Consider the following 23,386-nt stretch of genomic DNA (forward strand, 5'->3'; position numbering starts at 1 on the left):
GCAATGATGGAATGGTTTGGGTTGAAGAGACTTAAAGCCCATCCACTCCCACCTACTGCCACAGGCAGGGACACATTCCTCTCCTGTTTGGTCTGGGAAATTTCCAGCAATGGACTTAGATCTCCTACACTGTAGAAGTCCCACTTTCCCACAGCACCTGCAACAGACTCTGCACAAATCCTAAAAAGAAAGTATTATACAACCAACAGAATTTTTTTGTCAGTGGATGACTGGTAATGAAAATGTAAATATGAGGAAGTGACCTCACAGCTGGGAAGAGCTCCCAAGCTGCTTGCAACAGCCAGATATTTTCCAGTAAGGATCAGATCTAACACAGCCCCTGCCCAGGAGCTGCTTCCGGGAGCCTCTGTCAGCAAGGTAAGAGACATCAATTTACTCTTTGCTGTGGGTTTCTGGTGGTGAGAGCTTCCTGTGTGACTGGGGAAGCTCCTGTATTTCATTAACACTTGACACCTCTGAGCAGAAGGGAAGCCAGAAACCTTTTCCCCAGTCCTGCTGCTCTCCAGAGCCCACATCACCTCAGCAGCTCCGTGGTCTGCTCTGCACACCCACTGCCCCACAAACAGGCAAGTGCATTATCCCAGAGCTTTGGGTATGGGACAGGAGGGGTGGGAGCTCTCCCTGTCAGTGTTCCTTTCTAGATTTAATTCTTCACTTGGAGAAGGCTATTTGTCCTTGGAATGGTTTAAACTCAAAGAGAGCAGGTTTAGATGGGATTTGGGGAAGAAATCCTCCCTCTGAGGGTGCTGAGGCCCCAGAACACATTGTCCAGAGAAGCTGTGGCTGCCCCATCTGTGGAAGTGTCTATAACCAGGTTATACAGGGGATGCAGCAGCCTGGGAGACTGCAAGCTGTACCTGACCACAGCAGGGAGGGCAATGGGATGAACCTTAAGGTCCCTTCCCACCACGGAAAACAAGTTTACCAAAACCAGTCTGGATTGTCTGATTTCTCTCCACAGTTGTATTCCTTAAAACACCATAAAAGCAAATCTGAAACATTTGATCAAAACAAGCTGTGTCAGAAAACAAACAGGGATTGTTTTCTGGCCCTCAAACACCAGTTCTCCACTGAAGACCAAAACGGCCTGCCAAGTGAGGTTGGGCTGGGCTGATTTCTCTCTATATTGGGGCACATTTCCCTCTAAAATCAGCATCCTCAGAGTGTGCCAGCTCTGTTCTCTCTGCTCCATAACTGGGGTTCTCCAGGAAAGGGAGACAAGGACAAACAACCCACAGCTCCTGCTGCTTCCTCTCCAAACACTCTCTGAGACAACCCTGTGAAACTTGTGTCCTAGGACAATGAGGGGGATTTTGAGTCATTATTTTAAAATGTTAAAGTCATGCTTTGGTACAATGTCCTCCTATTATGTCAAGTAATTTGCCTTAGCTTGTGCTGCCTCTTTCCCAACTCGGCTTGGCATTGCTTCAAAACCTCAGCCACAGAAGAATGTTTAAAAAACTCACCAAATTCATCGTAAATCAAACGAATCCACGCGAAGAATTCGTCCCTGTTGAGAGCATTGCAGACAATGAGCACTTCAGTCCTCTCTATCTACTGAAAAGAAAAGGAAAATCCAAAACCATATTCCACCCAGCTCCTTACTACCAGCAGACAGGGTTCACACTGCATGATGTGCTACTGCCTGCAGAATATGGTGAAAGCACAGGTAAAGCCCACACTTATCAATAGGAATTTATTAAATATCATAGATAACATTTTTGAACCATTTGTGGCTGAACAGCATCAGCTTTCTTATGTATGATGCACTTACTGTGCTGAGTCTGTGTAATCCTGTTTAACACATGGAATTATTTCAGAGCCCTTCCTTCAAGACTCCAGCCAATTTACTCTCACAAAAATCAGCAAAGACCAAGCTGATGGAGGTCTCAGTATTCCATGTGACCCTGCAAGTGCAGATCTGCAAGGAGGTGCCTCCTTCTCCAAGGAGATTGTTATCAAGACACATAACAAGAGTGTACCACTGGAATCACTGGAGAAACTGAGAAGAGAAAGGTAAGAATGACAAAGGGAGCACACACACTCCAGTCCCCCTCCTCCAACCAATGCCAGGTTCACAACGGGTTTTCAACAGCCTAAAACCAAAATTAAGACCTTGAATTTCTCCTAACTAGGCCAGGTTAGACAGGGAATGGAGTGACAAGGTCCCTACTGAGCCTCCTCCTCTTCTGCAGAGTTATCACCCCCAACTGCCTCAGCTGATCCTTGTGCTCTAAACCATTTCTAATTATTTTCTAATAGAAAAATTAACATGGATCATTCATTCATCCAACAACTCCAGAGAACACACATCAGTCTATACGTGGTCACTGAAATCCTCGAAGCCTCAGAGGAGACTGTCTACAAGGAATCCACCAAGGCAGACGGGGGCTTCAAGGCCAAATTTTATGCCACACTCTCTGGAAAGGTTTGGCTTCTCTCTCCTTTCTTCCCCAACACCTGCACCCACATGTTCTAATTGGTTGTTTGCTTTCACCAGGGCACCAGAGAGGTCAAACAAACCATAGTCATACCCAAGGGCTGCACCCTGGCATTCAGAACCATCCCTCTACACATTGAAGATGGTGCATGGCGTAAGTAACTTCCAGAAAAGAGTAATTCCTCCTCTCCAGAAACAGTGCAGAAGAGGAAGAACATTTTAGGAAGTATCACTTGGCCCCTGAGCTACCATCAGCTTGTGTGCAAAGAAGTGGTGGCAGTGTAAGGAACAGAAATCAACTGGGAGAGGTCAGGTAACCCATGCAAGGCCAAAGATGCACTTTGGTTGGGGGGGTCAATAAGGAAAGGAAAGAAGGAAATCTCAGATCTACATTTCAGGAGCAGCAGAGCTCCTGATGAGAAATGGCACACAGAGCAAGCAGAGTTTTGGTGTTTCTTTTCCTTTCCTTCTCAGAAGACCAGTGAGGAATATGGGAAGGCTGGTATAGAAATGTTTCCCTTTTATCCTCTTTCAGATCTGGAATATTTCACACTAGAAAATGTGAGAGTAACAGACGGAATAGATGGTAAGTAATGTATTTCACTGCTTCCACTTGTGAAACTTCTACCTGCTTTGGTTTAGATTGAATCTCCTACTGTAAAACAAATCACCTGCAGTGATGCATTTGCCTCTTCCCTGATACATCACAACTGCCCAAATTCCAGATCACTTCAGAAACACTCACACAAGTGTTTCAAACTCTAGATTTAGAGCTGCTAATGAACTCCGAGAACTCAAGTGACGAAAAATTAGAAGAAGTGATGTCGGAAGTTAAAGACTACTGCGGAAATTTCCCTGAATTGTCTCCTGAACTCCTGCTCATTTCCTTCAACACCATCAAAGCTGTCATGAGAGACAAGAATCTCCTTCAAGAGCTCAGACAGAAAGTAAGTGAAGATTTAATTACAGTAAATTCACGAATACAAGCCGCACTGAGTATAAGCCGCATCTCTGGGTGTTGGCAAATATTTCGGTTTTTGTCCATAGATAAGCCGCACACGAATATAAGCCGCTCTGTCGTTCGCAGCGAGGACCCGCGTGCAATTAGTAACAGAACCGCGGGAGGGCGCGGTTTACTGGCTGAGCTAAGTCTGTGCAGGCTCGGCCCACTAGGGGCCGCTGACGGGGCCAGGTGGCCCAGCCCAGTGCTGCCACTCGGGGCCGGCCGCTGCTGCCCCTGGGCTCGGTCACCCCGGGTCGGCGCTGCCCCGCGGTGGCAGGCAGGGACGGAGCTTCCCCCGCTCCTACGGCAGCGGCGGCGGGCGGGGACGGAGCTTTCCCGCGCCCGTGGCGCCGGCGGCGGGCAGGGACAAAGCACCCCGCCTCCTCCCCGAGCCGCGGCAATGGCGGCGCGCACTTCCCCGCCCCTCCCCGGGCCGCGGCAATGGCTGCGCAGGGCTCCCGTTGGCTCCCGGAGCCGCGGCAATGGCAGCGCCCCCGCCACGTCGGCTCCCGGGGCCGCGGCAATGGCGGCGCGGCCCCCCCGCGTCCTCCCGGAGCCGCGGCAATGGCGGCGCCCCCCCCCGTCAGCTCCCCGGGCCGCGGCAATGGCGGCGCTGCCCCCCCCCGTCAGCTCCCCGGAGCCGCGGCAATGGCGGCGCCCCCCCCCGTCGGCTCCCCGAGCCGCGGCAATGGCGGCGCGCCCCCTCCCCCCCCCACCCCACCTCTCCTCCCCGGGCCGCGGCAATGGCGGCGCCCCCCCCCCCCCCCTCCTCCTCCCCTGGGCTGCAGCAGAGGAGGAAAGAGAGCTCTCCCGCCTCTCTCCCCGCCCCCCGTGCTGCCTGCAGGGAGCCAGGGCGACATGGTAACACTGTAACAATTGCGAAATGCCGGCTTTTACTGGCCGGTGCTTGGCTCGGCACTCTGGCTGGCACGTCTGGGGTTGTAAATGTCAGCAAATTATTAATATATTAGCCGCACCGGACTATTAGCCGCACTTCCGGGTTTCCACCAAAATTTTTGTCAAATTGCTGCGGCTTGTATTCGTGAAATTACTGTAGTCCCAAAATTTATAAATACAGACACATCAAGGACGACATCTCTTGCTCCATGACTCACCTGTCCTGTGCCACAACTGTCCATCCAAAGTTCCCTCACTCAGCACATCTTGCTCTACAGGGCAAGCAGCAGCCTGTCCATAGATTCTGATGTTTCTTTTCCTGCTTCCCACAGATGGACGAATTTCTTGAGCTAAATGATGCGTATGAGCTGAAAACTGAGAGCCCAGACTTAAAAGATCTGTTCAGCATCTTACAGCATTCTCCAGAATGGCGTCTCCTTGAGCTGGCAGGAGGAATCACCTACATCCTTGATGCTTTGCATGGTGAGGCTTTGGGACTTCAGAAGGGAAATCAAGGCAGGGATGACTCCCAGTCCTGCCATTCCCTCCTGTCTTCTTCTCTCACTCCTCCTCCTCCTCAAGTGAAATCTACATCCATGTCCCATGGAGGGGAGAGAACAGAAATCCCCTCCACACCCACACAGGGCTCCCTGCTCCCTCAAAGTGCAGTCACAGCTTCTGCCCAAGGACCAGCTCCAATCTCAGCTCTGCTGACCAGAGACACGACCCAAGCACATGGCTGGAGCTGTGTCTGGGAGGGTTAGATTGGATATCAGGGAAAGCTTCTTATCCCAGAGGGTGCTCAGGCACTGAACACATTCCCCAGGGAATGGTCACAGCCCCAAGGCTGACAGAGCTCCAGCAGTCTTTGGACAACTGTCCCAGGCACAAACTGGGATTGTTGGGGTTGACCTGTGCAGGGACAGCAGCTGGACTTCAATTATCCTTGTAGGTCCCTTCCAACTCCATATTCCATGATTCTGTGAGTAACAGCCAGATCACTCTCACTGTGAGGCTGCACAAACCAGTTCCATTCAAACATCCAAAGAACTTCCATCCAAATGAGCACTTTTTACGAGAAATTATCACCCTTCCCCTCCTCTTGGCTCTCTCCCTTCCTGCTCACCAGTCCCATCCCATTATCAAACTTGGGGTGAAGTTTGGGATCCAAACCCAGTTTATTTCTGCAGAGTTAATGGACGAACAGCTGCTGCTGTTGCTGGAATCCTTGGAAAGGAAGATTCTGTCCCAACAGCTGGAACTGGTGAGATCACACATCACACTTGGCTCCTTTCAAGGGGATACAGACTATATTAATTCTAGCAACATCTTCATAGTGATGTCACAACTTGACAACTAATTAAAATCATGAGTTTCCTTTTTTTTTTTTGTTGCTGTGAAGGTTGAACACCTCCTGAAACATGACCTGGAGGATAAGATGTGTAATTTTCATGTGGATGCCAGCCTCCTCTCCTTCCAACACAAGGAGGAACAGATGTTAACTATGGAACTGGTGGAGATGAGTGGAGTGCAGCTCCAGGAAGATGGAACAGTTGTTTCTTTGGATCAACCCTTTGAGGCCATGGCAGCCCTGTTTGTGGCCCTGTATGCCCTCAAGCTCCTGAGTGGCTCCAAGTAGGACACACACAGGCCTTGCCCAGGGAAACCCACTGTAAAGCATCGGGAAATCCCTGCTGACCAACCACGTTTCTCTTCGAATACCATCCTTGTTAATTCTCAATGCAGCTTGAGCTGGGAACAGCAAATTTAAGGCTGGAAAATTACAGTAATTTCACAATTATAAGCCGCACCATTTTGACTAAAATTTTGATCTCAATCCAGAAATATGGCTTACGCTCAGGAGCGGCCAGTATGTGAAAAAAGTTGTGAAATTTCCAAACTTGGAAGTGCTCGCCGAGGTTCCGAGCCGAGCACCTGCCTGTAAAACCCAGGATTGTGTGATTGTTACAAATTGGTTACTCAGTTGCGCAGAGGGTAACGGCGGGCTCCGTGCTGGCAGCGCGGTTCGGGGGGGAGGCGGGGGGCTCCCTTCTACCCCGCAACCTGTGCGGGAAGGCGGGGGGCTCCGTGCGCCGTGAGTGCAGTTGGGCTCCCGCCGCAGGAGCGGACAGGCTCCGTCTCCACCTGCCGCCACGGGGCAGTGCCGAGTCAGGGCGAGCAAGCCAGGCAGCGGCCAGCCCCGGACTGCCCCGCCGAGCCGCACCATCGAGCTGGGCCACCTGGCCCTGTTGGCAGCGCTGAGTGGGCCGATCCCGCCCCGGCCCGAGCAGAGCCAATAAACCCTGTGATCCTGCAATTCAGTTACTAATTCATTACTTTGTTGCACGTGGATCCTCGCTGCAAAGGACAGTGCAGCTTATAACTAGGTATGGCTTATATATAGACAAAGGCCTAAAGGTTGCCGACACCCGGAGGTGCGGCTTACAATCAGGTGCGGCTTGTAATCGTGCAATTACTGTAATTCTTGATGCTCTGATAGGCTGGATATCTGTGTGGATTTGTCTGTCTGTCTCCCCAAGAATACTGAGGTGCAACAGGAAAATCCACAAGGTCAAAGAATCCCAGGCCTGCCACTGGTGCCTCATGTAATCCTGCTGTGAAAAACACGTTTCACTGTCCTGGTAAAATTTAAAAGGTTTCATAAAAAGACAATAGGAGACACACATAAAGCAAAGGGTTAAAACAGTCGGATGCTTGGCAAGCTGCCAAGAGCACTCCATTACTTCGGGAAAGCCCCTTTAAATACACTTCACAATACATCAACCTGTTGCATATTCATCGTCCCTCATGTTTAATAACATGTTCTAGGAGCTGTTTAGCATGGCCACTCCTTGGGTCCGTCTTTTTAGATCACGCATGTTTCTTGGCTTGTGGTTTTAATCATCTTCTTATCATCTTTTAATTTGCGTAGTGGTCCTGGACTTTTGAAGCCAGTGAGTGTTGATAATTGTTGTGTCAGCTGCAGGACCCCATCACACGTTCACGGGCTGTTATCTCAACTGGGTGGGTAGTTTCAGCATAGTATCTCTAAAAAATTTATGTTTAACTTTTGCTATTAGAAGAAAAGAGAAAACCTATATTCATACAACAAAGCTATGTTAACATTATACATACAGCATTTATCCCAATAGTTGCGAAAAGCCAATAATATGTCATCCACTTATAACACTGCTTCTCTCAAAATGCTGCTGCTGCTTCTGCAATTGATAAATGAGAAAAGGAAGGGTAAAGGGAATGCGAAAGGTAGGGGAAATTCAAAGGAAAAGGGGAAATACAAAGGAAAACAGGAGCAGTGATTTACTTACCCTGGTCTTTCTGTGCTTCAGCGGGGTCTCCATGAACTGCTGGTGCCAGGAAGGTGGGGAAATCCCAGAGGTTACACTGAAACCTCCCAGGTTCCATCTCCCTGAGTTGCTGGAGGGACATGGGGAAGCACTTCAGAGCAACACTACAAATATTCTCATTATCACTTTATAAATAAAGAGCATATTCAAGCTAATTAATTCGGTGCTTACAAAGGAAATTTCTTATTTTGGTATGTTTTTGGTCCCATGGCACATCCAACAAACTCAGGATTGAAACTCTACCAGAAATAAGGGCCCCTGATGTGGTCACAGCAATCCTGATTAAAGAATTTTCTAAAATTAAATGAGAAAGTTTTGATTACTCACTCCTTTGTAAATTATTCTAAGAGACACTAATAAATATCAAGTATTCATGTAGAAACATGCACTTAACTCCTGGAATCTTCACATGGATGATTTTTGATGTCATACAAGCAAGGTGTTGTATCCAGGAAACATGGAATGGTTCGGGTTGGAAGGCCCCTTATGAGTCATCCACTACCAGCCCCTGCCATGGGCAGGGACACCTTCCACTATACCTGGTTGCTCCAAGCCCCATCCAGCCTGGTCTTGGACACACCCAGGGACAGCCACAGCTTTTCTGGATAACCAGTTCCAGGCCCTGACCAGCCTCATAGAGAGGAATTTCTTGCCAATATCTCCTCCTGAATTCATTTCTCCATCTGTCCATGAACAGTAGCAATACCTGGCTCTATAACGTTGAAATATGCAATCATGGAATGATTTGGGATGAAGAGACTTAAACCCCATCCACTCCCATCTAGTGCCATAGGCAGGGACATCTTCCTGTCCTGTGTGGTCAGGGAGACTTCCAGCAATAGACTTATATCTCCTACATCTGTAAAATTCGCAATTTCCCACAGCCCCTGTAACAGACTCTGCACAAAGACTAAAAAGGAAGTCTTACACAAGCAACAGCAAATTTCTAGGAGTGGAAGATGGGTAAAGAGGATGCAAATATGCTGAAGTGACCTGACACCTGGAAATAACTCAAGACAAGCTGCTTGCAACAGCCAGAGATATTCCAGCAAGGATCAGATCTAACATTGCCCCTGCTCAGGAGCTGCTTTGAGAAGCTACTGTCAGCAAGGTGAGAGAAATCAATTTACTCTGTGCTGTGGGTTTCTGGTGGTGCAAGCTTCCTGTGTGACTGGGGAAGCTCCTATATTTCATAAACATTTCCACACCTCTGAGCAGAAGGGAAGCCAGAGAACTTCTCCCCAGTCCTGCTGCTCTCCAGAGCCCACATCACCTCAGCAGCTCCGTGGTCTGCTCTGCACACCCAGTGCCCCACAAACAGGCAAGTGCATTATCCCAGAGCTTTGGGTATGGGACAGGGTGGGTGGGAGTTCTCTGTGAGTGTTCCTGTTTGGTTTTAATTCTAAACGCGGAGAAGAATATTTAGTTTTGGAATGGTTTAAACTCAAAGAGGGCAGGCTTAGATGGGATTTGGGGAAGAAATCCTCCCTCTGAGGGTGCTGAGGCCCCAGAACACATTGTCCAGAGATGCTGTGGCTGCCCCATCTGTGGAAGTGTCTATAACCAGGTTGTGCAGGGCTTGGAGCAGCCTGGGAGACTGCAAGCTGTACCTGACCACAGCAGGGAAGGCAATGGGATGAGCCTTAAGGTCCTTTCCCACCAGGGAAAACCAGTTTCCCAAAACCAGCCAGGATTATCTGATTTCTCTCCCAGTTCAATACCATAAAACACCAGAGAAGCGCATCTGAAACATTTGATCAAAACAAGCTGTGTCAGAAAACAAACAGGGATTTCTTTCTGGCCCCCAAACACCAGCTCTCCACTGCAGACCAAAACAAGGTTGGGCAGGGCTGATTTCTCTCTGGGGCACACTTGCACCTAAAATCAGCATCCTCAGACGGTGCCAGCTGTGTTCTCTCTTCACCATAACTGGGGTTCTCCAGGAAAAGTGGAAATGAAGAAACAACCCACAGCTCCTGCTGCTTCCTCTCCAAACACTTTCTGTGAAAACCTTGTGAAACTTGCGTCCTTGGACAATGAGGGGGATTTTGAGTCGTTATTTTAAAACCTTAAAGTCACGCTTTGGTACAATGTCCTCCTATTATGACAAGTAATTTGCCTTAGCTTGTGTTTCCTCTTTCCCAAGGCACAAATTCACTTGGCTTGGCTTCAAAACATCAGCTACAGCAGAATGTTTAAAAAACTCACCAAATTCATTGTAAATCAAATGGATCCATGCAAAGAATTGGTCCCTGTCGAGAGCATTGCAGACAATGAGCACTTCAGGCCTCTCTATCTACTGATAAAAAAGAGAAAGCCAAAAACCATATTCCATCCAGCTCCTTACTACCAGCGGACAGGGTTCACACTGCATGATGTGCTGCTGCCTGGAAAAGATGGTGAAAGCATAGGTAAAGACCAATTTATCAATATGAATTTATGAAATACGATAGATAATTTTTTGAACCATTTCTTGCTAAACATGATCAGCTTTCCTATGTGTCATTTACTTACTGTGCTGAGTCTGTGTAATCCTCCTCAAGATAACACATGGAATTATTTCAGAGCCCCTCCTTCAAGATTCCAGCCAATTTCCTCTCACAAAAACAAGCAAAGACCAAGCTGATGGAGGTCTCAGCATTTCATTTGACCCTGCAAGTGCAGGACTGCAAGGAGGTGCCTCCTTCTCCAAAGAGTTTTCTATTATGCCACAGAAGAAGAGCATTTCAATGCCATCACTGGAGGCACTGAGAAGAGAAAGGTAAGAATGACAAAGGAAGCACACACACTCCAGTCACCCTCCTCCAACCCATGCCAGGTTAACAATGGGTTTTCAACAGCCTAAAACCAAGATTAAGATCTTAGGGCATGAATTTCCCCTAACTAGGCCAGGTTTGACAGGGAATGGAGTGACAAGGTCCCCACTGAGTCTCCTCTTCCACAGGCTTATTCACCCCCAACTGCCTCAGCTGATCCTTGTGTTCTAAACCATTTCAAATTATTTTTTAATAGAGAAATCAACATGGATCATTCCTTCATCCAACAACTACAGAAAACAGACATGGATCTATACGTGGTCACTGAAACCCTCGAAGCCTCAGAGGAGACTGTCTACAAGGAATCCACCAAGACAGACGGGGGCTTCATGGCCAAATTTTATGCCACATTCTGTGTAAAGGTTTGGCTTTTCTCTCTTTCCTTCCCCAACACCTCCACCCACATGTTCTAACTGGTTGTTTTCTTTCACCAGGGCACCAGTGAGGACAAACAAACCATAGTCATACCCAAGGGCTGCACTTTGGCATTCAGAACCATCCCTCTACACATTGAAGATGGAGCATGGCGTAAGTAATTTCCAGGAATGAGCAATTCCTCCTCTCCAGAAACAGTGCAGAAAAGGAAGAACATTTTAGGAAGTATCACTTGGCCCCTGAGCTACCTTCAGCTTGTGTGCAAATAGGTGATGGCAGTGTAAGGAACAGAAATCATCTGGTAGAGGTCAGATAACCCAGGCAAGGCCAAAGATGCACTTTCGTTGGGGCGTCAATAAGGAAAGGAAAGAAGGAAATCTCAGATCTACATTTCAGGAGCTGCAGAGCTTCTGGTGATAAATGGCACACAGAGCAGAGTTTTAGTGGATCTTTTCCTTTCATTGTGAGAACCAAGTGAGGAATCTGGAAAGGCTGATATAGAAAACTGTGCCTTTTATCCTCTTTCAGATCTGAAATATTTCCTACTACGATCTTTGGCAATTGCATCATATGGAAATAGTGGTAAGTAATGTATTTTACTGCTTGCACTTGCACAACTTTAACCTGCTCTGGGTAAGATTGAATCTCCCAGTGTAAAACAAATCAACTCGAGTGATGCATTTGCCTGTTCCCAGAGACATCACAACTGCCCAAATTCCAGATCTCTTATAAAAACTCACACAAATGTTTCAAACTATGGTTTTAGAGCTGCTAATGAACTCCTAGAACTCAAGTGACAGATTTGGTCTCACTCTGGTTTACAGATGAATCAATGGGAAAATTAGAAGAAGTGGTGAGAGAAGTGGAATACCACTGTCAAATTTTCTCCAGCTTGTCTCCTGACCGCCTGCTCATTGTCTTCAACACCATCAAAGCTGTCATGAGAGACAAGAACCTCCTTCAAGACCTCAGACAGAAAGTAAGTGAAGCTTTCCTTACTCCCAAAATTTATAAATACAGACAGATCCAAGACCACACCTCTTGCCCCATGACTCACCTGTCCTGTGCCACAACTGTCCATCCAAAATTCCCTCTCTCAGCACATCTTGATGTACTGGACAAGCAGCAGTCTCTGTCCATAGATCCTGACATTTCTTTCCCTTGTTCCCACAGATGGAAGATATAACTGAGCAAAAGGATGGGTATGAGCTGAAAACTGAGAGCCCAGACTTAAAAGATCTGTTCAGCATCTTACAGCATTCTCCAAGAGATTGCCTTCTTCAGCTGGCAGGAGGAATCACCTACATCCTTGATGCTTTGCATGGTGAGGCTTTCAGACTTTAGCAGGGAAATCAAGGCAGGGATGACTCCCAGTCCTGCCATTCCCTTCTGACTTCCTCTCTCACTCCTCCTCCTCCTCAAGTGCAATCTACATCCATGTCCCATGGAGGGGAGAGAACAGAAATCCCCTCCACACCCACACAGGGCTCCCTGCTCCCTCAAAGTGCGGTCACAGCTTCTGCCCAAGGACCAGCTCCAATCTCTGCTCTGCTCACCAGAGACACGACCCAGACACATGGCTGGAGCTGTGTCTGGGAGGGTTAGATTGGATATCAGGGAAAGCTTCTCATCCCAGAGGATGCTCAGGCACTGAACACACTCCCCAGGGAATGGTCACAGCCCTAAGGCTGACAGAGTTCCAGCAGTCTTTGGACAACTCTCTTGGCCACAAACTGGGATTGTTGGCATTGTCCTGTGCAGAGACAGCAGCTGGACTTCAATTATCCTTGTAGGTCCCTTCCAACTCCATATTCCATGATTCTGTGAGTAACAGCCAGATCACTCTCACAGTGAGGCTGCACAAACCAGTTCCATCAAAACATCCAAAGAACTTCCATCCAATGGGCACTTTTTACAAGAAATGTTCACCCTTCCCCTCCTCTTGGCTCTCTCCCTTCCTGCTCACCAGTCCCATCCCATTACCAACCTTGGGGTGAGGTTTGGGATCCAAACACAGTTTATTTCTGCAGAGTTAATGGATGATCAGCTGCTGCTGTTGCTGGAATCCTTGGAGAGGAAGATTCTGTCCCAACAGCTGAACCTGGTGAGAACACACATCACACTTGGCTCCTTTCAAGGGGGCAAAAACTATTTTAATTTTAGCAAAATCTCCATAGTGATGTCACAACTTGACAACTGATTGATACCACGATTTTGGTTTTTTTATTATTGTTTAAAGGTTGCACAGGTACTGAAATATGACCTGGAGGATAAGATGTGTAATTTTCAAGTGGATGCCAGCCTGCTCTCCTTCCAACACAAGGAGGAACAGCTGTTCACCATGAAACTGGTAGAGCTGAGTGGAGTGCAGCTCCAGGAAGATGGATCAGCTCTCCCTTGGGATCAACCCCTCGAGGCCGTGGCAGCCCTGTTTGTGGCCCTGTATGCCTTCAACATCCTGAGTGGCTCCAAGCATGACACACCAGGCCCTGACCAGGGAAATCCTCTATAAAGCATCAGGAAATCCCTGCAGACCAACCACCTTTCTCTCCCAATATCAGCTTGTTAATGCTCAAGGTTGCTTTGGCTGGGAAAAGCAAATTTAAGGCGGGAAAATTAATGCTTGATGCTATTGTAGGTTGGATATCAATGTGGATTTGTCTGTCTGTCTCCCCAAGAATACTGAGGTGCAACAGGAAAATCCACAAGCTCAAAGAATCCCAGGCCTGCCAGCAGTGACTCATGTAATCTTGCTTCCCTCAAAATGCTGATGATACTTCTGCAATCATTAAATAGGAAAGGGAAGGATAAAGGGAATGGGAAGCGTAGGGAAAATGCAGAGGAAAAGGGGAAATGCAAAGGAAACAAAAGCCAAAGGAAAAAAGGAGCAGTGACTCACTTTACTTGGTCTTTCTGCGCTTCAACGGGGACTCCATGAAATGCTGGTGACAGGAAGGTGGGAAAATCCCAGAGGTTTCACTGAAATCTTCCTGGTCCCATCTCCCTGACTTGCTTGAATGACACCAGCAGCACTTCAGAGCAACACTCCAAATACTCTCATTATCACTTAATAAATAAAGAGCAAATTTTTGCTAAGCATTTGGGTGTTTTCAAAGGACATTTCTTATTTTTGTGTGGTCTTGGTCCCATGGCACAACCAACAAAATCAGGATAGAATCCATACCAGAAATAAGGGCACTTAGCAACTTTCTCATCCACTCACACTTCATGCATACAATGAGGTAGGATAGAAAATAATTATTGACTAACTCAAACCTTTTTCCATGCACTCAGTGAAAGGCTTCCTTAGATGTTCACAGCTCTGCTGGGATTGCTTTTAAATATCTATGCAACTCAGGCTGTTCAAGAGGTCACAAATTGAGGCAAGGCATATCTTTAAGAGGATGTAGTTTTCTTCCAGGTCTACAAAAAATATTTATGATTCCATGACTTCTAGCAGTTGGTGGTATAGCCTACTTGGCTTTTTACATCCATTCTGCCACTTGAATTTCAGCTCCAAGAAATCCTACACTGCAGTGAAAGGCAGCAAGGTAGCAACAACGATGTGCTATGGCTTGTCACACCCAAACCATGAGGAGGTCCTGCTCCCCACTGGGTTCTGGGAAAAGTGGGAACTTCATCCTCTACATCTGTAGAAGGTGAAGTTATCCACCAATCATGCAACACATTCCAGAAGTTAGACCATGCCTAAGAGGCCTGAGGTAATCCATAATCTTCTGTGCTCCATATCTGTCGGTACCTTGTCCTAGGTTACAATGTGAAGATGTGCCCAAAAGTACATATTCTATCTATCACCATCTTCATGAACTGTTGAAACCAGGTGGGGCAGTGATTCTTATCTCCATGGCAGATATCCTCTGCTAAGGGGACATCTGTTAAAAAACAGATGGGGCAGTGCTCTTTATCTTTCCCATGATCTACCCATCCTCCAGGAAGATATCTTCTGCTCATGGGCCATTGAGTCCTACTGCATGACAGATTAAATTACATCATCCCTCTGTGAGATGTTCCACCCAGGGGGAGGAGACAAGCATTTCACACCTAGATACAAACTGACATTTAGAACACCAAAGCAGCCCTTACCCACTGCTTTCCAGAGCACAAGAGCTACCAGACCTTTCTAAACAATCACTACTTTAACAAGACCACTTCATCTGGACTGCTCCCACCACCCTAACAAGCAGGATGTCAGGTTGTATGCTGACTCTGTCAGTGGTTTCTCTAGGGTACCATTCCCTGTCTTTTATTTTTCTCTTTTATTCTTATTAAATTGTATTTCTGACTTGGAGTCTGTCACCAGGTTTGCTTTCAAACCAGTACGTACCCGAAGAATTGTTATTGGATCTTCAAGACCCTACAAACGACAACATTGGCGGGGTGGATGGAGGTTGTTAGTGTGAGTCCTTTTCACATTACAGTAATTTCACAAGTATAAACCGCACCTGATTATAAACCGCACTTCCAGGTGTCGGTAACTTTTCGTTCTTTTTCCTATATTAGCCGCACTGGATTATAAGCCGCACTTTCGTTCATAGCAAGGATCCACATGCAACTTTCACAAAGTTACCAATTAGTAACAGAATCGCGGGATCACAGGGTTTCCTGGCTCGGCTTGGGGCTGTGTGGGCTTGGCTCAGCACTGCCCTGCCACCAGCGCCCTGCGGGCTTGGTTCGGTGCTGCCCCACGGCCGCCAGGGCCTCTCTTCACTGACAGATCACATCACACTTGACAGATTTCCTCTCACACTTGTCCTGTATCATGAAGAGGGCAATCATTACGTGGAGAGTTCAAATCTCCTGTGACGGAGAAACAAATCCTGGTAAGAAGGCATTTCAAGATTATATGGTTTGTTCTGCAATGAAAGAGAAAAGCTTTTGAAAGGTTGGAAGCCTTCTCAGGAACTGGCAGCAGCCTGTCCCATTCCACATTGGGCAAAGCCTCCTCAGCCACTGTCAGCACCACGCACGTATCCACGGCGTACGGCAGCCCCTGCTCCAGGACACTCAGAAAACCAGCAAGTCCTCCCAGCCTGGTGCTCCTCAGTCAGGGATCCTGACCTGGGAGTCGTTTCACAGACCTGCCAGCCTGGTAAACAGTCCAAACACTTGCAAGGAAATAGCCTCTGGAAGAAACTAAATGGAGGGGTACCCATTCTCAAGCACAGCAATTTCACAAGTATAAGGCACACCTTTTTGACTGAAATTTTGATCCAAACCGAGAAGTGCGCCTTATACGCTGGGTGTGTTTTATTTTTGTGAAATTTCTGTACTTTTATGTTTGAATCACTGTTCAGTTTTGGGTTGTTTTTAGAAACTCGGTACTGGCCCTCGAGGAGAGGACAGTAGTGGGTTAACACATTAATATTGTGACATATGTTGCTTTAGCATTGCCTAGGACATCTTTTAAGCATGTGAGTGTTGGTGTGTCCATATACTCCTTAGATCAGTTAAATCAGCTGAACCCTCAGTTGGGAGAGTTTTTCAAAGGAATGTTGTGTACAAAGTTTTAGGGTTTTTTTCTTACAGCCTTCTTTTTGCTGTGGATACAGAATCTCATGTAGAGAACTTTCTAAATAAAGTGTGAATATTTTTATTACTCCTTTGTGCAGTATTCTAAGAGAGACTAATAAAAGTGAAATATTCAGGTAAAAAGTTGCACTTGAGTTCTGGAATCTTCATATAGGTATCTTCTGCTCTCATACAAGCATGGTAATATATCCAGGAAACATGGAATGCCTTGTGCTGGAAGGCTCCTTAAGGTTCATCCATTCTGCCTCTGCCATGGGCAGGGACACCTTCCACTCTCTCACTGGGCAACCAGTGCCAGAGCCTGACCAGCCTCACAGGGAGGAATTTCTTGCCAACATCCCCTTCTGAGCCCATTTCTCCACTTGTAAAAATGGTACAACATTACCTGGCTCTATAAAATTGAATCATTCAATGGTGGAATGGTTTAGGTTGAAGAGACTTAAAGCCCATCTAGTCCCACCTGTGGCCAGAGGCAGGGACATCTTCCTGCCCAGTCCAATGTTGGACACTTCCAGGCATGGGTTTACATCTCCTACATCTGCAGAATTTTGCATTATCCAAAGTCCATATAATAAACTCTGCTCAAGGAATACTTCCACAAACAATGGAGATTTGGAGAGAACTGAACACCGTGGAGGATGATGGTAAAACAGAAAAGTTGGAAATAACAATAGGCAATACTAAATCTGGTGTGAACAGTCAGAGATCTGCCAGCAATGATTGGATCTAATGCTGCTCCCGCCCAGGTGCTGCTTCAGGGAGCCTATTGTCAGCAAGGTAAGAGAAATTATTTTACTCTTTGCTCGGGGTTTATGGGAGTGCCAGCTTCCTGTGAAACTCACAGCTCCGATACTTAGCAAACACTTCCGCCCCTTTGGCAGAGAGCCAGAGAATTTCTCCCATTCCTGCTGCTCTCCAGAAGCCACATCACCTCAGCAGTTCCGTGGTCTGCTCTGCACACCCACCGCCCCACAAACAGGCAAGTGCATTATCCCAGAGTGTTGGGTATGGGCAAGGGTTGGTGGGAGCTCTCTCTGTCAGTGTTCTCGTTTAGTTTTCCTCTCTTCTTGCAAGCTTCTAAGGGAAAGAACCAGGAAGAGCTACTAACATTGAGCACACCAAACTCTTTGTCTTTAGAATGATTCAAATGGAATGAAAGTAGAGTTAGATGGGATATGGTGAAAAAATTCCTCTGTGTGAGGGTGCTCAGGCACAGCCATCAGCCGGCCCACATCCCTGGTAGTGTCCAAGGCCAGGCTGGACGGGGCTTGGAGCAACCTGGGATAGTGGAAGGTGTCCCTGACCATGTTAGGGAGAGGAACGGGACAAGCTTTAAGGTCCCTTCCCACCCAAACCATTCTGCATTGCTGAAATTCCCCTCTCCAGATCCATCCTGTAAAACACAAAAGCGAAACTGAAACTGTTTCATAAAAACAAGTTGTGTCAGAAAACAAACAAGGATTTCTTTCTGACCCTCAAGTATCAGCTCTCCCCTGCAGATCAACAGGGTCTGCCCAAGGAGTTGGACTGGGCTGATTTCTCTCTATTCTGGTGGACATTCGCCCCTAAAAATCAGTATCCTCAGATTGTGCTACCTGTGCTATCTCTGCACCATAACTGGAGCTCACCAGCAAAGGAGGACAAGACCAAACAACCCACAGCCCCTGCTGCTTCCTCTCCAAACACTCCTGGTAACAACCCTGTGAAACTTCTGTCCCTGGGTAATAACAGTCATTATTTTGAAAACTTCTTAATAATTAAAGTAACACATTGTTACAACATCCTGTTTAAGCTGCACAAGAGGAAGTTGAACAAAGACATCAGGAAAAATTCCTTCACTGAAAGAGTGATTGGTCACTGGAATCATCTCCACCACCAGTGAGGTGCTGGAGTAATCATCCCTGGATGTTTTCTAAAACAAGCAGCATGTGGCACTCAGCGCCATGGCTTAGTTCAGGAGGAATGTTAGGTCACAGTTTGGAGTACATGATCTCAAAGGCCTTTTCCAACTCAGTTAATTCTGTGACTCTGTGCTAATATTTCAAGCAATTTGGTTTAACTTGTACTGCCTCTTTCCCAAGGCACAAATTCACTTGGCTTTGCTTCAAAACCTCAGCCACAGCAGAATGTTTAAAAAACTCACCAAATTCATTGTAAATCAAATGGATCCATGTGAAGAATTGGTCCCTGTCGAGAGCATTGCAGACAATGAGCACTTCAGGCCTCTCTATCTACTGAAAAAAAAGAGAAAACCACAAACCATATTCCACCGAGCTCCCTACTACCAGCGGACAGGGTTCACACTGCATGATGTGCTGCTGCCTGGAGAAGATGGTGAAAGCACAGGTAAAGACCAAATTTATCAATATGAATTTATGAAATACGATAGATAATTTTTTGAACCATTTCTTGCTAAACAGTACCAGCTTTCCTATGTGTGATATACTTAAGCCTGCTTAAGATAACACATGGAATTATTTCAGAGCCCCTGCTTCAAGATTCCAGACAAATTCCTCTCACAAAAACCAGTAGAGACCAAGCTGATGGAGGTCTCAGCATTCCTTGTGACCCTGCAAGTGTAGATCTGCAAGGAGGTGCCTCCTTCTCCGAGGCATTTTCTGTCAAGCCACAGAAGAAGAGCATTTCACTGCAGTCACTGGAGGCACTGACAAAAGAAAGGTAAGGAATGACAAAGGGAGCACACACACTCCAGTCACCCTCCTCCAACCCATGCCAGGTTAACAATGGGTTTTCAACAGCCTAAAACCAAGATTAAGACCTTAGTGCATGAATTTCTCCTAACTAGGCCAGATTAGACAGGGAATGGAGTCACAAGGTCCTCACTGAGTCTCCTCTTCTGCATGCTTATCGCCTCCAACTGCCTCAGCTGCTCCTGGTGCTCCAGAACCTTCCTAAACTTTTACTCTTTTAGAAAAATCAACATGGATCATTCATTCATCCAACAACTCCAGAGAACAGACATCAATCTATACGTGGTCACTGAAATCCTCGAAGCCTCAGAGGAGACTGTCTACAAGGAATCCACCAAGGCACACGGGGGCTTCAAGGCCAAATTTTATGCCACACTCTCTGCAAAGGTTTGGTTTCTATCTCCTTCCTTCCCCCACACTTCCACCCACGTGTTCTAACTGGTTGTTTTCCTTCACCAGGGCACCAGACAGAATAACCAATGCATAGTCATACCCAAGGGCTGCACCCTGGCCTTCAGGATCATCCAGCTACAAATTAGAGATGGATACTGGCGTAAGTAACTTCCAGAAATGACCAATTCCTCCTCTCCAGAAAAGGTGCAAAAGAGAAAGAAGGTTTTAGGAAGTATCACTGCACCGCAGAGCCACTCTCAGCTTGTCTGCAATGAGTGGAGGCAGTGTGAGGGACAGAAATCACCGGGGAAAAGTCAGATAGCCCTTGCAAGGTCAAAGATATTCTTTTGGTGTTGCAAGGGAGGGAGATGTCTCAGTAAAGAAAGGAAAGAAGGAAAGAAGGAAAGAAGGAAAGAAGGAAAGAAGGAAAGAAGGAAAGAAGGAAAGAAGGAAAGAAGAAGGAAGCCTCAGACTGTATTTCAGGAGCTACAGAGCTCCTGTTGATAAATGGTACACAAAGCAGAGTTTTGGTTTTTCTTTTTCTTTCCTACTCAGAAGAGCGATCGACAAATCTGGGTGGGTGACCACCACTGGGAAAGTTGATATAGAAAACCATAAACGTTCTTTTTATCCTGCTGCAGATCTGGATTATTTCCCAGTGGGACCTGTGAGACCGCAAAGTTCTGTAGTTCCAGTATGGCAAGGTCTTAAATCTGCAGAACTGCAAAGTGCGGAAGTTCCAATATCGCAAGGTCCTATACCTGTGACAAGGAAAATCTATGTAAGTGATGGTAAGTATTGCATTTTAGAGTATCAATTTAAACAACTTTTACTGCTTTGGCTAAAATGCAATCTCCCACTGTAAAACAAATCACCTCAAGTGATTTGCCACTTCTCTGGGACACCACAACTGCCCAAATTCCAGATCTCTTCAAAAAACACTCACATAAGTGCTTCAATCTCTGGGTTTAGAGCTGCTAAAGCACTCCAAGTACAGAAGTGACAGATTAGGATCCCTTTTGACTTGCAGGTGCCTCACAAGAAAAATTAGGAGTAGTGGTGAGTGAAGTTAAATACCGCTGTCAAATTTTCTCCAAGATGTGTCCTGACCGCCTGCTCATTGTCTTCAACACCATCAAAGCTGTCATGAGAGACAAGAACCTCCTTCAAGAGCTCAGCCAGAAAGTAAGTGAAACTATTCTCACTCACAAAATTTAAAAATACAGACACATCCAAGACGACACTTCTTACCCCACAACTCACCTGTCCTGTGCCACAACTGTCCATCCAAAATTCCATCACTCAGCACATCTTGCTGTACTGGACAAGCTGCAGTCTCTGTCCATAGATCCTGATATTTCTTTCCCTTGTTCCTACAGATGGAAGATATTCCTGAGCAAAATGATGGGTATGAGCTGAAAACTGAGAGCCCAGATTTAAAAGACCTGTTCAGCATCTTACAGCATTCTGCAATATGGCGTCGTGTGTTTGCACAACAAATCACCTACATCCTTGATGCTTTGCATGGTGAGGCTTTGGGACTTTAAGAGGGAAATCAAGACAGGGATGACTCCCAGTCCTGCCATTCCGTCCTGCCTTCCTCTCTCACTCCTCCTCCTCCTCAAGTGCAATCTACATCCATGTCCCATGGAGGGCAGAGAACAGAAATGCCCTCCACACCCACACAGGGCTCCCTGCTCCCTCAAAGTGCAGTCACAGCTTCTGCCCAAGGACCAGCTCCAATCTCTGCTCTGCTCACCAGAGACACAACCCAAGCACACGGCTGGAGCTGTGTCTGGGAGGGTTAGATTGGATATCAGGGAAAGCTTCTCATCCCAGAGGCTGCTCAGGCACTGAACACACTCCCCAGGGAATGGTCACAGCCCCAAGGCTGACAGAGCTCCAGCAGTCTTTGGACAACTGTCTCAGGCACAAACTGGGATTGCTGGGGTTGTCCTGTGCAGGGACAGCAGCTGGACTTCAATTATCCTTGTAGGTCCCTTCCAACTCCATATTCCATGATTCTGTGAGTAACAGCCAGATCACTCTCACTGTGAGGCTGCACAAACCAGTTCCATTCAAACATCAAAAGAACTTCCAACCAAATGGGCACTTTTTATGAGAAATGATCACCCTTCCCCTCCTCTTTACTCTCTCCCATCCTGTTCACCAGTCCCATCCCATTACCAAACTTGGGGTGAGGTTTGGAATCCAAACCCAGTTTATTTCTGCAGAGCTAATGGATGATCAGCTGCTGCTGTTGCTGGAATCCTTGGAAAGGAAGATTCTGTCCCAACAGCTGAAACTGGTGAGAACATACATAAAAATTGACTCCTTCTAAGAGGTCACACACTATTTTAATTGTAGCAACATCTCCATAGTGATGTCACAACTTGACAACTCATTGAAATCATGATGTTGCTTTTCTTTGTTGTTGCTGTGAAGGTTGAAAAGCTGCTAGAACATGACCTGGAGGATAAGATGTGTATTTTCCATGTGGATGCCAGGCTGCTCTCCTTCCCACACAAGGAGGATCAGTTGTTAACCATGGAACTGGTGGAGCTGAGTGGAGTGCAGCTCCAGGAAGATGGATCAGCTGTTTCTTTGGATCAACCCTTCGAGGCCGTGGCAGCCCTGTTTGTGGCCCTGTATGCCCTCAACCTCCTGAGTGGCTCCAAGTAGGACACACCAGGCCCTGCCCATGGAAACCCTCGGTAAAGCATCAGGAAATCTCTGCTGACCAACCACATTTCTCTCCCAATATCATCCTTGCTAATTCTCAAGGCAGTTTTAGCTGGGAAAAGCAAATTTAAGGCTAGAAAATTATTCACGCTATGATAGGCTGGATATCAAAGTGAATATGTCTGTCTGTCTCTCCAAGAATACTGAGGTGCAACAGGAAAATCCACAAGGTCAAAGAATCCCAGGCCTGCCACCAGTGCCTCATGTAATCTTGCTTCCCTCAAAATACTGCTGCTGCTTCTGCAATCATTAAATAGGGAAGGGAAGGATAAAGGGAATGAGAAGGGTAGGGTAAATGCAGAGGAAAAAGGGAAATGCAAAGGAAACGAAAGCCAAAGGAAAACATGAGCTGTGATTCACTTACCCGGGTTCCTCTCTGCTTCAGCAGGGACTCCATGAACTGCTGGTGACAGGAAGGTGGGGAAATCCCTGAGGTTTCACTGACACCTCCCTGGTCCCATCTCCCTGACTTGCCTCAATGACACCAGCAGCACTTCAGAGCAACAATACAAATCCTCTCATTATCACTTTAGAAATAAAGAGCACATTCTTTCTAAAGATTTGGGTGTTTTCAAGGGCAATTTCTTATTTTTGTGTGGTTTTGGTCCCATGGCACATCGAACAATCTGAGGATTAAAGCTGTACCAGAAATAAGGACCCTTGATATGACACAACAGTCTCATGCAGAGAACTTTCTAAAATAAAGTGTGATGGTTTTGATTACTCTATTGTAAAGTATTCTAAGAGACAGTAATAAATATCAAGTATTCATGTAAAAACATGCACTTGACTCCTGGAATCTTCACATGGATGGTTTTTGATGTCACACAAGCAAGGCAATGTATCCAGGAAACATGGAATGGCTCGGGTTGGAAGGCATCTTACGACTCATCCACTTCCAGCCCCTGCCATGGGCAGGGACACCTTCCACTACCCCTGGTTGCCCCAAACCCCATCCAACCGGGCCTTGGATACTCACAGGGACAGCCACAGCTTCTCTGGATAACCAGTTCCAGGGCCTGACCAGCCTCATAGGGAGGAATTTCTTGCCAATATCTCCTCCTGAGTCCATT

The 23,386-nt window shown here is 46.8% G+C and overlaps 3 protein-coding genes across 3 annotated transcripts; all 3 read left to right on the forward strand.

Moving 5' to 3' along the window:
- Nucleotides 1–1,322: 1,322 nt before the first annotated feature.
- Nucleotides 1,323–6,000, forward strand: LOC117006261 (gasdermin-A-like). The gene is given in 11 exon segments (XM_033078637.2): nucleotides 1,323–1,350; nucleotides 1,353–1,433; nucleotides 1,436–1,690; nucleotides 1,842–2,037; nucleotides 2,284–2,449; nucleotides 2,522–2,615; nucleotides 2,997–3,047; nucleotides 3,227–3,408; nucleotides 4,694–4,844; nucleotides 5,552–5,625; nucleotides 5,764–6,000. Coding segments are annotated over 11 exon segments (1,515 nt in total).
- A 3,870-nt stretch (nucleotides 6,001–9,870) lies between these two features.
- LOC117006262 (gasdermin-A3-like) lies at nucleotides 9,871–13,429 on the forward strand. Its single transcript, XM_033078638.2, has 8 exons — nucleotides 9,871–10,137; nucleotides 10,292–10,487; nucleotides 10,739–10,904; nucleotides 10,977–11,070; nucleotides 11,742–11,896; nucleotides 12,091–12,241; nucleotides 12,948–13,021; nucleotides 13,157–13,429. The coding sequence occupies exons 1-8, from the start codon at nucleotides 9,918–9,920 to the stop codon at nucleotides 13,427–13,429; spliced, it is 1,329 nt and encodes a 442-aa protein (XP_032934529.1). The 5' UTR covers nucleotides 9,871–9,917.
- A 5,149-nt stretch (nucleotides 13,430–18,578) lies between these two features.
- On the forward strand, nucleotides 18,579–22,396 carry LOC117006389 (gasdermin-A3-like). Its single transcript, XM_033078800.2, has 10 exons — nucleotides 18,579–18,813; nucleotides 18,951–19,146; nucleotides 19,400–19,565; nucleotides 19,638–19,731; nucleotides 20,213–20,246; nucleotides 20,343–20,362; nucleotides 20,602–20,756; nucleotides 20,951–21,098; nucleotides 21,806–21,879; nucleotides 22,017–22,396. Exons 1-10 carry the CDS (start codon nucleotides 18,594–18,596, stop codon nucleotides 22,251–22,253), a joined length of 1,344 nt encoding a protein of 447 aa, XP_032934691.1. The 5' UTR covers nucleotides 18,579–18,593; the 3' UTR covers nucleotides 22,254–22,396.
- Nucleotides 22,397–23,386: the final 990 nt, after the last annotated feature.

This window comes from Catharus ustulatus, chromosome 23 (assembly GCF_009819885.2).
Source record: "Catharus ustulatus isolate bCatUst1 chromosome 23, bCatUst1.pri.v2, whole genome shotgun sequence".
NCBI lineage: Eukaryota > Metazoa > Chordata > Aves > Passeriformes > Turdidae > Catharus > Catharus ustulatus.

Excerpts from the sequence above, each read along its gene's own strand:
- LOC117006262 (XM_033078638.2), top strand. The coding sequence starts at position 9,918 with ATGTTTAAAAAACTCACCAAATTCATTGTAAATCAAATGGATCCATGC. Across the intron at positions 10,488-10,738 it reads GAGGCACTGAGAAGAGAAAG|AGAAATCAACATGGATCATT; the intron begins GTAAGAATGACA and ends ATTTTTTAATAG. Across the intron at positions 10,905-10,976 it reads ATGCCACATTCTGTGTAAAG|GGCACCAGTGAGGACAAACA; the intron begins GTTTGGCTTTTC and ends TTCTTTCACCAG.
- LOC117006389 (XM_033078800.2), top strand. The coding sequence starts at position 18,594 with ATGTTTAAAAAACTCACCAAATTCATTGTAAATCAAATGGATCCATGT. Across the intron at positions 20,247-20,342 it reads CCAGTGGGACCTGTGAGACC|GAAAATCTATGTAAGTGATG; the intron begins GCAAAGTTCTGT and ends ACCTGTGACAAG. Across the intron at positions 21,880-22,016 it reads TGTCCCAACAGCTGAAACTG|GTTGAAAAGCTGCTAGAACA; the intron begins GTGAGAACATAC and ends GTTGCTGTGAAG.